At 46.5% G+C, this 15004-nt stretch overlaps 1 protein-coding gene across 1 annotated transcript in view; it reads left to right on the top strand.

Moving 5' to 3' along the window:
* The window catches only part of STXBP5L (syntaxin binding protein 5-like), a gene marked incomplete at both ends in the record, with an annotated part of 63230 nt that overhangs the window by 47683 nt on the left and 543 nt on the right, over positions 1-15004 (top strand). The window contains 2 exons of the mRNA XM_010149624.1: positions 12887-13126; positions 14057-14417. Of these exons, the coding sequence (XP_010147926.1) occupies positions 12887-13126; positions 14057-14417 (601 nt within the window). The remainder of the gene's footprint in view (positions 1-12886; positions 13127-14056; positions 14418-15004) is intronic.

Raw genomic sequence — 15004 nt, 5'->3', positions numbered from 1 at the left:
TCACCTGTGATATGACTGGTTTGTCCTTGAGTGTGTGGGTTTGTGTACAAGTCACCTTTCAGCCGGTCTGTAGGCTATAAAATAATGTGCTGATTATTTATATTCCCTCATTAAAACAAAGCCACCTGTCCAATTGCCTAAACTTTTATTTAGGTGCCTGTGGTATTAGTCTTTTGACTTCCATCTCTACCAACTGACCTCTCTGGAATGACTGCCATTCCTCCGTTCTTCATGCATCTTGAATTTCTAGACATACTGGTTTTGCAAGTGGTTTGTTTTATTTCTGAAGGTTTTTCACTTAAATAAGATGGTGGCAGCAGTATGATCATTCTTAGGCTGGGGGTAAAGAGAGGAGGGTGAGGGAGAAGGAAGATGAGCAATTAAGAGGTTTGAGAAAGAACATAGTGAGAATAAGCATTCTCTACAAAACATGGAACTGGCTTTGATTAAAACTTTCTGGTTCGGCTGTTCCACAATAAAATGAGGAGATCTCTCTGTACTAAGGATTTGTTGGCTACTTTAGGAGTATATGCTGCCATCAGCAATAGATGTACTCACAAGAAGTGATTCTCCTGTTTTATATTATCAGGTGGTGAATCCAGATACATATTTCATGTCCTCACTAGAGAGGTAGTATTTCAGGTTAGTATTTGGTAGGATTTTATTATTCTGCCTGAGTAGAATTTTGATTAGATTGCTACCTAAGTAGTCTTAAGCACTTTTTGTCCATCAAAACAGCCTTTGTGTGGGGGTAGGGGGATCTTACCTTTCCGTGAGCCCGTCTCCAAGGCACTGACAACACTTGGAGGTTTTTTTAATAATGCTTCCGCTTCCTGCTCTTTACAACCTCTTCTAATTGATTTGATTAAAAGTATAATACATTTTGGTGACTAATCATATGATATCTATTAGAATAATAAACCAGTCTTCTCCTCCTGCATTGGATTTCAAAATCTACTTATTTAAATCTGATCTTTTGGTAAAATAGGAAATGTGTTTCCAGCATTTTCAAGCAACTTTGACACAATAAATCCTTCTGATTTCATTCCTGTTAGATGATTGTCAAGACTTTGCTGATTCTTACCTCTTTGGATGTGCAGAAGGATTCCTCATATAGAAAAGGTTTTTTGAGGAACATCTTTGCAATGACGAATCGTAGGAAGAAAACGGAGGGAGGGGCAGTGTCTTGTTTTCTGCTGGTCAAAACATTGCAAACAGTTTGGTTTCATGAAGTGCTGACATTTCTGCCACACTCATAGAAGGGCAAATCAAAGGCTCAACAGAAGCAGGGGAGTGGTGTCCATGCTTGCATGGTTACTGTCGCTGCTTAAGCCTGTCTTTCCCAGTGTTCTCATCTAACATGGAAAAACTTGAAAAGCACTAAAGCTTCTTCAACTCAAATAGATTTTTTTCCAAGATTACTGCTATTTCAATTTCAAAGCCTGGGTTTTGATGTTTGGGGTTTTTTTCCCCAAAACACTAGTATCTAGATCAGACAGCTTGTTATGGTGGTATTCCTGGCAATAATTAGCCAGACATCTAATACAGCACTTCTCCAATACCATTTATGCTATTTAAAATGTTACATGTTGTCCTGGTTAGGACCAGATGATGTTATGAAACATCTTCTGGTTTCATAAATGCAGCATTCTCACAGCTATACTAATAAATTCTGTAGTTGCTCAATATTCTCTATCTAATTTTAGCCAGAAAATAGGATTTTGCAAGTTCTTCATAGCATTTTATTGATTCTAAGAAATCTTGGTTTTACATTCTTTTGATTAAACTGCTTCTTCCTTGCAGTAATATAAGAAGGCTCCGGGGAGACCTTATAGCACCTTCCAGTGCCTGAAGGGGCTACAAGGAAGCTGGGGGGGACTTTTTACAAGGGCCTGTAGTGACAGGACAAGGGGTAACGGGTTTAAATTGAAAGTGGGGAGGTTTAGATTGGATATCAGGAAGAAGTTCTTCCCGGAGAGGGTGGGGAGGCACTGGGACAGGTTGCCTAGAGAAGCTGTGGATGCCCCCTCCCTGGAAGTGTTCAAGGCCAGGCTGGATGAGGCTTGGAGCAACCTGGTCTAGTGGAAGGTGTCCCTTGCCCATGGCAGGGGGGTTGGAACTGGATGGGCTTTAAGGGACTTCCCAATGCAAACCATCCTGTGATTCTATGAATTTATTTGCATTGTAAACAAAACCACAAATACAGGAAATTCCATTGCTGAACTTCTAAATTCTAAACTCCTTCAAGTACTTTTTGACCAGAAGATTTTGAGATTTTAGGAGTTAGTGATTATATTTCTTTGATAAGGCTTTCTTGCAGAGAGTATAAACTAATATTTTTTTAATTTATCCAGTTAACATTGCGCTTTTAAATATCAACAGCGATAAAAACATATACATGAATGTGAATTATTCTTACTCAAGAAAATCCTTACAAGGATTCTGTCCCAAGATGACATCCTGTAGAAAGGGGATGTGTCTTGTCTCCAAGCTTAGTGGACTTCCCTGCAGGCTGTAGCCATTTACACTGATCATGTCTCGGTCTGTTCCAGCTCTGGGCTCTGACCAGCCCCCTATTTTGTCTGCAGACGTCCTCACGGAAACATTGAAATCAGGCTTATATTAACCTTTTGTTTAGCTGCTTTGTGGGAAATGTGTACCCCTACCTGGCTTGCCTTCTCTCCTGTGGCACAGATCCAAAACATTCCATCTTAGTTAAGAGCTAATCCTGCACAGTTGTCAAACCCCATAAAGCCTGCTGTCCATCTAGAAGAGCGGACATCCCAGCCTCATCAAGAATTTCAGTGCAGATACATTGGCCCAAAACATCTGCTCTTTTTCAGCACAGGAAAACCATTTCAATTGAACTGTTAATTGTAAGTGTAGATTAAAGAAAACACTGAATTAATGAAAACGGTGACGTTAAAGAACAAAAATAAAATCGCAGTGGGAGGGAACTCAGTGCGGCTATACCTGTGGGGCTGGTTGGGTACGTGGGTGTGCGCACAGATACTACACTGGCGCACAGTCCGCTGCGATAAATTAGAGCTAACTCTGAGACGCCCTTCAGGTCGGATGCTTCCTTGTTATTGCTTTTCTCAAGCACCCTTGCTCTCTTAAGCCACTCTGCATCCCCCAGAAGGTTCTCTCTGCCACGACTTGCTGGTTGCCATCACGGATTCGTGCTGGCAGGCTCTGCCAGTTTGTTTTCTCCTCGCCTGCTTTCACACGAGGATTGGAGCATCCTGCGTATGTGTGCCCATATGTGGTTGTAGCTTACATCTTAGGAAGAAAGCAAAGGCCAAGCTGAGTTTTTCCTTGGAAACGTTGTGTTTGGAAACCTATTTTCTCCCACCAGCAGTGATAGAAAACTGTTTGGTTTTTTGGTTTTGGGGTTTTTTTTGTAATTTCTTATTATGTAGTTTTAAACTAGTTCAGCTTGACTAGAAAGGCCATTTACATCTTAGTGCTACAAACTTGCCTTTTAACAAGGAATGCTAACACGGATTTGCTGTGCATTGTAATTTTCCAGGAATGCTAAGCGCAGGATCTTTGAATTTGCTTTAGTTTTTCTTTAAGATAATTCCATTTCAGCATTTACCTCAGTTTTCGGATTAACTGTTTTGGTTATATGTAGTTACAAATTGATATAGAGCACTTGAATTGAAATGTCACTGTGAGCTGGCAAAACGAACCACTCAAGAGTATTTAGTCATTATCTTTAATAACCTTATCAAAAATTCTATGGCAAGTACAGTACAATTTCCATTTTAATAGATCCAGTGTACTTTTATACTTGAAGTTTTTCTTTTGCATCTGCATATAGAAGGACTAAAACTGTTGGGGGGATAAGTTGGTTTTGTCTTGTGTGTGATTTTGTCCAATTAGGTTTGGAAATAGGTAGTATTTGATATATACTATATACTTTAAACTCCTTTTATTATTCAGAAGCATTTGTGAGGATCACCATAAGAAGCTTTGTAGTCAACCTGACAGAAGCTTTTGGATTTTTTTCCTGCTGGATTTTGGTTTAGGTTTGGGGGTTCTAGGGTGCTGAGTTTTTTGAGGCTTTTGGTTGGGTTTTTAGATTCAGCAAATTTTACAGTATTTTCCTGTGTACATATGTCAGCCCGTTACTTTGGCCTCTTGCTCCTACAACAAAGTTTCCAAAGCCTTAGGATTGATCTGAACCTTAACCAGTGTTAACCTGTAAATACGTGTGTAAAGCCCTAGGGAAGGGCTGATGTTTGCTCTCCTAAGTGTCCCGTGTGCTGCTGTTGGGTCTTGGAAATACGATAGCGAGTGGTTATCTTAGGGAAAGTGCACAGCCTGGGGACCCAGGCCCAGCTGGTGCCGTGCGGCGTGTTGCAGTATGCTGTACACGTAGCACGCTGGATTTTTTGACTGCATGAGGGAATGTGACCATTAGGTTTCCTTCCCATATGGCAAGGTTAGGGGGGGAGAGGAAGGTTGTTGGTTTTTATCATTGCCTCCTTTTTCCTTGGGTCTGCTCTCTGAAGCTGGCACTTGGATGTGAACTAAGTGACGACAGCCTAAAAGACAATCACTGCAGTTTTCAAAGGTGGTGGTTCACAGGCTGCCAAGGAAAGAGGGAAACAACCTGGTTGCTTGTTCTAGGAAAACACTGAATAAAAAGCACACAATTACACAAATGTGTGGCAGGGTACTGCAGGGAGGAAGGGAATAATTTGCTCTCCATGTCTGCCAAGGAAAGAACAGGATGTAACGGACATAAATTACTAGGGCAGAGGCCCGACTTCAGAGAGACAGCAGGGATTCATTCTGATCACAAGGGTAGTTAATTGCAGAAATAGATTCTCCTTGGAGGTTACTGGATCTCTGGCAGGTTTTCAGAACAGCTCATACCCTTTGCCATGCCTCTCCATATTGCAGAGCGGATGATTTCTGGTGAGCTTCCTTGCCCAGGCAGCCAGCAGAACCGAGACGCTTCCCTGTTCCACTGGGCATGTTACAGCAGTCATGGGACCACACTTCATGGGGCTCCTAAGTGCCTTGGCTCTTCCCAGACAGGCTTTTCTAGCAGCTGGAAAGGCCCTGGGATTGAATTTTTTATTTATTTCTCATTGATGCAATTATGGAGTTAGCTCTGATTGTAAATCATTTTGATTTTGTTAGCGTTTGAAGTTATTTTACATCGCTGTAACTAGTAAGAATAGTATAGTAGGGACTAACTTAGAGACACTATGGTAAGCCACCGGCTCCACTACCCGCTCGGTCGGCCACCGCATTTCTTGTCTGTGCAGAGAAGCAGATAAAAACATTGCATAGAGGACTTGTTCTACATGTAGAAAGCCTGTCCCTTACTGCAGAAAGCTTTATTCATATTAAAAAAAAAAAAAAGTTATTAGGAAGTTGAAATCATATTTTCCTGTATTTAGCGAAATCACAGCACTTTGGGTCTAATGGGTGCTGCAAACTCAGTGATCTCTGAACAACAAATCTTCAGGGCTGTAATAAACATTTGGCATTAAAAAGATGAGTGTTCCAAGGAAGGATATTCCAGCACCTTCTCTAAGGTTTTCATCTCCATTTCAAAACATTCCATTTGAACACTGAACTGTAAGATCCGTAGATTATTCAGGGGGGATCATAATTGTTTCCAGAAGTGACTTGTCCATAGGGTTAAGTTCTTTTTCAGTTATGGCAGAGGTAAGAGTGGGTGTGCTTGTTTTCTCCCGCAGATAACATAAAAACCTTCTCTTTTTCTGCTTCCTCTTAGAATGGAGGTGTAGAGAAATTTTAAAGGTGAGAATGTAGAGGACATTCATAAAAAGCGGGTTGTTACGGCAAGAGGCAGCCCAGTTCCTAAACGCAATGGTGTTCAAGTTCCCCAGAACACGTTCATTTTTATATTAGGCCCACAGTAAATAAAAGAGAGGACCAGAGGGGTAAGAAATATTAGGCTCAGCCTCTCAGCTGAGCACCATAGCCATCAGGGGCTCAGCTTCCAGGGGAGACATGAAGGATGCTGCTCCTCATACCTTGTAGCCACAGATGCAGAAGACATGGATGGATGGAGTCGGTCCTCTGAGACTGATTTGTGCCTGCAGCCTTACAGCCTCCAGCTTTCTGCCGAGTGGCGCAACTGGGAGACTGCAAAAAGCCAGTGGAGCTGTCAGCATTTCGACTGACTCACCACCTTTATTGGATCTAACCACTGGTTTCTCCCAGAGGTTTAAGGGGAGTTTAAGCGTGTGCCTGCCTAAATCTGGCCACAGGAGAGCTTGCGATGCCCTATGTTCCTGGGAAAAAAGCAGAAGGGGGAGGTTGTCTGAGGTGCCTTGTGAGTGAGTGTGTCCAGTGGCCAGGAAAGACCTGGGAAGAAATGGAGATCCTTGCACTGGATGCATGTGAGCTGTGCTGCCTGAATTCCAAATCTGGGGCTAGATAGGGTTAGTTTGTTTTTTTCTTGGAGTATATTTTCTGTCAGGTTCTAGTAGGATAGTAGGATGTTGTTTTCCTACAGGAATCTGCAAATTTTCCTTGTTTTTAAAACAACTAGCTAAAAGAAAATTCTGTTCTTCTTACATTCACCAAACGCCTAGTTGGTTTTAATTTAAATGATGGTTTGATTCCAAGTTGAGCTAATTTCACACTGTCCTCTAGGCATGTTGAATTTGGAGGGTGTCTTTTGCACTGCATGCTCAACTTCAGCATTTTTCTGCTTGTTAGCAATCGCTTCAGATCAATATAAACTGGTTTTCTACATCTAAAATATTTTTGGAAACATTTTTGGAAGTGGAACACACCATTGGGTGGCTCCTGGTACTTCAGTGGCAGGATGGAATGGGTGGTGGGCTGTTGTGTATAGAGAACTAGGGAAGAGGATAGGAATATTCTGAGATTGTTCAAGTGATGTGAAATAGCTGTTCCAAAGGGGTTTGGTAAATCAAAGCTTTCCTAACTATGCTTCAGGTACACAAGCAGAGGATCTGTTGGCAGGGGGAGGAGTCCTCCTTTAAAATGCTTTCACTTGCTCTGTTGTAAGATTAACTATTTTGACTTTGTTATTGAATGAACCCAAGTTTTTTTCTTCCATGATGCTTTTTGTCTCCTCCTTACCCTTGGGTACTTCCACACAGGGAAGTTATACAACATCCTGTCCTTTCCCAAACCATCAGTGTTATGAAAGACCCTTCAGCAGAATGGATATTTTAGGTTGGGATTTAAGTTCTGGAGAATTGTGACGCCTTTGATTAAAAAACATATGTCCAAACTTGTAATCTATATCCAAATCGAACTCTTAGTGGTTCGAATGTGAAGACAGTTCAGTTGTGTAAGTAAAGGGAAGTGATTCACACAATTGAATACGGGAGTTGGGTAGATCACCTACTGTAAAAATCTGTGGCATTTTTCTTCTCTCTATAAAAATGCTTGTTTCCACTTCATTTTCAATATGAAGAATAGTTCTACCCGAACAGTTCCCTTCTGGTTTTAAAGCATGCTGAACTAAAACCTATGCCTGAACTTTTCCATATTCTGGAAATATCAACACAAAGATCCAAGTCTGGGGACTTGAATCTACTTTCACTTTCAGGCTTTTATTTGCCGTCTACGTCAGTCCAGTGTCGGTACAGCCCTGTGAGGCCATTCAGCTCCCCCTGCGTACCTGTAGCAACCGTGGGACAAGGTACTTCAGACCTTTTCCGGGCAGGGTCGGGCGTCCCAGAGGTGTGAGCTCCGTGCCAGCGCAGACGCGGTCGCCCTGCTCTGAATGCTCTGCAGGCAGCATATTCACAGGCTTTCCATCATAGTTTTAGGGAAACTTATTTGACCTGATCCGGTAGGAAGCAAGCCGTGCACAGTCGTATTGCGGATTATTATCGCCTCGTTTGTGCTTAAGACAACCTCTGCTGCTTTCTAGTGAACTGCCTCGTGTGGAATGCAGCTTTAGAGTAGCGCCACTAAAACGTGTTTGGAGGTGGGTGTTTTCGGCTGAGTAAACGTGCGAAAGCCCTGCGGTGTTCCCTCCTGCCCCTTCCTCCGCTGTGTTGCTGAAGCGCTGCTGCCCGTGACACAGCTCCGTCCCTGTCTCGTTATGATGTTGCTGTGTGCAGGTTCACGTCTGAGGTGTCATTCCTTTCCTGTACGTTTACACGGGCATTCAGAGCTTTGCATGCTGTCCTGACTATACAGCTTCGAAAGTGACAGATTTCTCTTCAAATCTGATGATGATGATCCTTAAACTGGGAAATGTTTTGATAGTTTCGTTAGCTTCTGTTACACCTGATATTTGGGATTCAGCTTCTAGAAATCTCCAAGTGAGGAGAATACAAACCATCTAACCTTGTTTCCAGAATATATTGATTTTCGTATCAGAAATCAGAAAAAGGTCAATTTTTGTATATGTTTGATGAGCAGATCAATTACTCGATATGTTAAACCCAGGAAAGGGCCTATAAGTAGCACCCAAGACACCAACAGTCATTTCTGAAACTCTCTCTTCCATGAAGGCAAACATTCGCCCTGAAAATGTCAATCTTTGTCACCTGTAGTTTTTTTTTGTTCCTCATAACAAGTGATGCTTTTGCTTTTGTGATTCCTAACTTCAGGAAGAAAATGACTTTATGCTTCTGTCTTAGTGCTAAATCCATTATTTTAGAATAATCGCAATGACAGTTTATTGGAAGAGAGGTGAGGATGTGTTCCCCTTACAAAGCTTTGCTGCAGTCGAGAATAGAGAAGTTGGAACATTCTCCTGAAGACGCATGTCAGTGGCATAAAAATTGTCATTAGTAACCTCCTTCCTTTTTTTTTTTTCTTTTTTAATTCCATGGGAAAGCAAGGAAATGCCAGTTTCACTTCCACTAAACAAAAGGAATTTTAAAGGAATCTCTGTGACTGCTCTGTCAAAGTGACAGTCGGATTAGATGGAGTCATTTGCTCCAATTACCTTTTAAATTCTCAGAAAACCCCCAATTCCTAAACTAACTCTTCTCCTGGACCCCAGTGCACTGCAACGGGACAGCTCTGTCATGCAAGGAAGGAGCTAGGGCAGGAACTGCTGGGGGCTGCTTTCGTATACATGTCATGATGACGGTTGGCTCAATTGTTCTTGTCCTTTTGCAATGCATGCGATGTTGTGGCAGTAGGTCACACTCCCAGACGGGCTATGCTTCAGCAATTACACGGAATCAGTTCATTCTCACACGACGAGCGTCACTATACTGCTCACACATGGATGAACAAAGGTAAGACTCCAAAACACTGGCTTCGTTGTTATCCTGGCATGTGAGTTGAAGTGTCCTGTGTGTTTCTGTCAGCGAGTTAGAGGGTTTGCAGCTGCTTTTGAATCAGAAGCCTCCTATTAGCACGCTGCTGCTCATAGCTGGAAATCAACAGTCGGCCCCGTGTTACGAAGGAAGTCAGCTCCTGCGTGTCCCCCTGCATCTCAGAAACCCAAACCATGCGTAGAGCAGGGCTGAATGACAGCAAGCAGGGGCTACTGCTGGGGAGAGCAGTGGCATTTATACGGCGTGGCCTTAACCCACGGAACGCAGCTTTCTGAAACGCGCTGACTGCCCGTAATACTGCTGTTGCTCAGAGCTGCTCACAGTCCAACAGCCGGAATGGCAGCGTCTCCCCAATGACAGTCACCCCTTAGCTCCCGGGGACACTGGGCCCCTCTGATGGTGCTCTCAGCTCCTCCCTGCTGGCTGCAGGAACAGCCTGGAAACCTATTTGGAAAAAAAGGAAGAGCTGAGAAATCCAGGTCTGCAAGAGGAAAAGGAGGAAAAAGGACATGGTCATCTGGATGGGTGGGAGCAGAGGGATCCTGGGAGTCGGATACGTGTCTCTCGGAGAAAAGGGAATAATGGACTCCATCAAAGCGGGAGGCAATTTAGAGGATGTTCTGCAGGGGGGAAGAGAGCTGAGGAGCAGGAAAGCACCATACTTCCCAGTATGGAAGAGAGCTGAGGAGCAGGAAAGTACCCACCTTTCCTGTGGGATCATCCTGTCCCCATACGGAAGCAGGGAGTGTGAATAAACCCTTTTTGACGTAGGTTACAGGAGTCCCTGGAAGCGGGCCTGGTCCCGACGCACGCAGAAAGATGATGCAGCTCACGGTCTTGCTACACCCATCACGCGGTGCAAGAAAAGGGAAATGTGAGAGAAAGCCCAGAATATGGCGGTGGGGTTACGGGTTTGTTTGCTACAGATCGGCAGTACAACTTTTAGAGGGTGGGACATCGCTTTAAAGCAGTCGTGCTAGGAAAGGACATGTCAAGTTTTTTAGTTTCCCAAAGGAAGTGCTTCTATGATTCTTTAGGATGCAGTGGAATGGTTTCTAAATAGCAAACCTGGGGGATAAACTCACTGAGAAAGGAGTCCCAGAGAATAGGCCTAAGCTAAATTCTATCCTGAAATCAAGGAAGAGGAGAGATTTCTACCTTGCTTTAGAGGCAGCCAATGAAGCCCCACAGTGACTGCAGCCTTTCCTAGGTTTTGGGTTGCTGTACAGATACGTTTAATGACATCAGATTTTGACACGTGTCATGCTGGTCTTTAGAATTTCAGTTTGTGTATTGAATAGAAAACGGCACAGTATGTTCCCAAGTGTCCCAAAGGCCGTATCTGTTAGTGTCAGTTCTGCGAAGATGTATTAGTTAACTGTACTGCATAGGAGTGAGGAACATTTCTTGTTAATTTAGGGAGGGAGAAAGCTTGATGACACATGCAAATGGCACATCATATATTTTAAGTTCTGTGCATGTCGCCTACACTAACTGCATTTGTCCTTTCAGTATCTCTCTCAGTTTGAGCACCACCATATTTGAATTTTATGAGACTGTGATATTAATACACCTGTTAAAGAGAAAATGAATTTCATGATAACTTTTTTTTTAATTAGGTACCATTTGGGGGGAAAAAATATATATACATATATGTGGAGCCCTGATGATCTCTGCCTTGAAATTGCTGTCTTCCCCTTCTTCACCTGGCAGCTGCCACTGTCCTTAGGAAGGAGCTGGGCCAGCCAGGAGAAGTACAAGGTGCTGGGGGTTACGGGAGACACTAATCCTCAAGGTGTTGGGAGCTGTGTTTGCACGTGACTCAACAACCCCCGTTGGATGCAGACATACGTAGCAGGACTGCGCCAGCAGTGCCCACGTGGAGGTGAAACGGGCTGAGGGCAGTGCTCGGAAGGTCAGGCAGACACAAGTTTCTCTGCCCTGAGAGCGGGACTGAAGTGTCAGGGATGGCCATCCTGGGAAGCTCCTGTGGGACAACTTGTGGGTGCCCTCGAAGAACAGGAGCTGGTCCAAGTGTGAAAGAGTAGCAGGAGAACCTCCCTCCGTCCCTGCGTGCCGGCTTCGAAGGCAGCGTACGTAGCAGCGCTTGCTGCGGCTCCGGGCCTGCTTTGCCGTGGGTCTCTCCGGCTTTTCCCAGCTGGCTGCTGTGCAGAGGACGGTTTCAGCAGCTTGCTTTCAGCTGAGTTGCAGGGGTAGGGGAACACAGCACCCTGCAGCACCCTGCCTGGGAAGAGGTTCACCAGCGAAACTGCTGCTTCTGGGGGGGAGCGGGAACCAGAGAGGCAGTATGAGGCTCAGCCCCGTTTTAAGTTGGAGTATGGGAGAAAGGCCTTTTCTAAGTTTGCTCTTCAGCTATGGCAGAAAGTATTCCTCTGCCTAAGGGAAGGTGTGTAAACATCTCTGCTGCCTCCGAAGAGACAGCTCTCTCTTCTGAGCGAGAAGGGTAATTTCACCCCGAACAGGGATCTGCGTCATAATGGCAGGCTCAGAAGTGAGCCTTTTATCTCAGGTCCAGTACTTTCTGCTATTGCTCCACCTCCACACCTTCCTGGTCCTCTAGTTGTTATTGATGCAGAAGGGCACGTGAGGTTTCTGGTGGTCCAGCCCTACTTTTGACTCCAGGCTGGGGGAGAGCAGCACTGGCACACACAGTTTTGTGCTAGCAGCCAGCCCTGCTCTCTTCTTCCCCCCTCCCCCTGTACCCTTTGGAGACCCCAGTGCGCTTTACAGCTCCCATGGGTTGCACCGGCAGCTCCCGCTAAAGCCAGGAGCTCCCTCGCACGGCTTTGTGCTTCCTGCCTGGCCCGAGGTGAAGCAAAGCAGAGATCTTCGAGCCCCACAGCCCTCCGACCCCGCTCGTGGTTACTTCTCCCTGCGAAGTTCAGAGCGTGCCTGCATACCTGGGTGTTTGCGGAGAGGGTGAGACTGTCTCCAGCTGGCTGGCGCTGTTCCCGCTGTTCCAGAGCTGGCTCACCGTGTGGGTGCTGCCAGGAGACAGAGCAGGTCTCTCGCCTCAGTCCCTGGGAAGCCGGAATTGAGGCGTAGCCTGCGACGTGTCGGACGCTGGGATCAGCTTAGCAAGGGGTGTCTTTTCCCCCGAGAGCAGTTATGAATAGCTTGGCAGCAGACGACGGCCGTGAATGCAGCACTAGAACATCCCGGCGATGGGAACAAGAGCAGAGCAACGGAGACGTGCTCTGAAGTTGGTAACGGCATCTCCCTTCATGTCCTGCAGCAACGAGATACACGGATTCATTTTAAATGCATCGGTAACATACGGGTCTAAAATTATTTCGTGCTATTTAGAACAAGTCCTTTGAGCTCAGGCTGTTGTAAATTCTAATTAGTCTATGCTAATCTCCATAATAAGCAGCTATTTCTAACGCAGATCTAACTGATGAGGTCTGACAGCATTTTTCCACGCTCACTTATACCCTGGCAGCGAGCTGGTAGCGCGCTAGTGTCGGAATGTTGGCCCAGGTTACGAAAACCCTGGCCTTCCCGTGCTCCACAGGGAGTTCATGTTTGCAGGCTCGGGCCGGTGCCAGGATTGCCGATTTATGCCTCTTTGCTTGTATTTATTTATACAGAAAATAGGGAAAACTCCTTCAGTCGTTCCCGAAGCTCCAGCGTGTCCAGTATCGACAGGGACTCCAAGGAGGCAATTACTGCTCTGTACTTCATGGAGTCCTTTGCCCGAAAGAATGACACCGCGGTCTCCCCCTGCCTCTGGGTCGGAACGGGCCTCGGTATGGTCTTAATCCTCTCCCTTAACCTGCCCGCTAGTGACGACTTACGGCAGTCAGAGCCAGTCATGGTGTCGCCGAGCGGTAAGGGTCCAGCTCTTTTCCTGTCTACTTTCCATCCCGGTACAACGGGGGAATGCCCGTGTGATTTTGTATGGCCTTTGGGGCGGCAATTTCTCCCCGCAGGCGTCAGGCAGCCGTCACGCACTACACGGGGCGCACAGGTAAAGGAAGATGCTCGTGGGAGACCCGCAGCTCCGTGAACTGGGACGCTTCGGCTGCGTTAGCTCCCAAGATCCCCTTGTGTCATCAGCTAGCTGTTTCTCGTGAGGGCAGGGAAAGCAGCGGGGTTCCTTCCTAGCGTGAAACGACAGCTCTGCTGCCGTCCTCTCTGGGATGCTGGGAGCTGTTTGGCTGTCTCACGCTCGGAAAGCTGCGGGGAAGCAGAAGGGGAGTTCAGGGAAGGAAGCGAAATTGTTGGCAGGTCGATGTACCGGGAGAGATCCTTGGCTGAGAGAGTGACAGATGGTGTAGCAGGGAGAACAGAGGGCTGGGGGAGGTCAGGACTGAGGAGAGGCAGTATGCGCTGAGCACGTTTGAAGTAAAATAACTCCAAGAATCAGAGAACGCGCAGGAGGAACAAAGGTTTCCCACCCCCCGTTTGTTTAGAAAAACAATGCTGGGAGGTCACCGGAGTAAGAAGAGCAGTTTTAGTGCTGGGGAATCAACATCCAACTGGTACAACGCAGAGAGAGCAACAGCCTGCCTACGTGGCATTCAACCGCGTGTCTATTATGGATTATTTGGTATAGGCTGCCCGAGACCTTTCCAGTGCTGGCAGCCTGTCTGCCCACCTTGTGGGATCAGGAAGAACTGAGCAAGGCAGACCTGTCCTCCTGGCTGGATGAAGGCCTTGGCTCCATTTAGGGAATGCCAGCCGGGCTGCCCGCCTCCGCAGCGCTGACAGCCGGCGCAACGGCGGGGTCGGTGAGAGGAACTTCTGGTTTTTTTCAGGCACCGTTCTGACCCTGAAAGGGGCCGTGCTGACCTTCGCCTGCTTGGACTGCGTGGGGACGTTGACACACCCGCCGTATGAAGTATGGAGGGACCCACACAGTGCTGATGACGGTGAAAAAACAAGGAAAAGGAAACTTGTCATGCATTCCCCTTCCTCCTCCCAGGATATGGGTGATCATCAATTTGCAGTCATTTGTTCAGAAAAACAAGCCAAAGTCTTCTCATTGCCTTCCCAAACATGTCTTTATGTCCACAACATCACCGAAACGTCCTTTTTATTGCGAGCAGATGTGGTCACCCTCTGTAACAGCGTCTGTCTGGCGTGCTTTTGTGCCAATGGGCACATCATGACACTGAGGTACTTATCTAACGAATCTCGGGGCAAAACTAAGCAAAGAGGCGGCACGGTGCCGTCACGTTCCACTTGTGCTGGCTCCAGAGTGCCTGATGCGCTGCATTAACTCCCCGGGGGGGTGGGGAGGGGCAGGGGGTGCCCTGCCTTGGCCGCTGCCATGCCCCTTCCTTGGCCTGTCTCCCCAGGGGGAGTTAAGGCAGCCACAGAGCAAAGCAAAGTCCTGTTCCTTGTAGTTATCCCCTGCCCGTGACGGGTGGTGGCTGATGGCTTTTAATTATCCTAAAGAAAACCCCGATCGTTTTGCTCAGTTACAGTTAAGGCAGGTCAGAGGAGTATAGAAGGCAGGCGCAGGAGGGTGCTGTTTGTCCAGTGGGAAGCAACAAGTCCCACTCTCACCGTTTCAGAAGATTTTCGGCTCAGGGTGCCTGGTTTCCCTTCCTCGTCACCTCCAGCAGTGAGCGGGCCGTGCACTAGCCCTGTGGCCGTGCCTCCAGCTTGCCACACTCCCCCCTTCCCAGCCAGGCCCTCTAGATCTTGGGAAGCGCCGTCCAAAACGGCGAACCAGGCGAGCTGGAGGGCAGCAGAGGCGA

The sequence above is a fragment of the Eurypyga helias genome, unplaced genomic scaffold (assembly GCF_000690775.1).
Source record: "Eurypyga helias isolate BGI_N326 unplaced genomic scaffold, ASM69077v1 scaffold1134, whole genome shotgun sequence".
Classification (NCBI taxonomy): domain Eukaryota; kingdom Metazoa; phylum Chordata; class Aves; order Eurypygiformes; family Eurypygidae; genus Eurypyga; species Eurypyga helias.
Note: the sequence above shows the minus strand (reverse complement) of the source record. Positions and strands in the feature narration are given on the sequence as shown.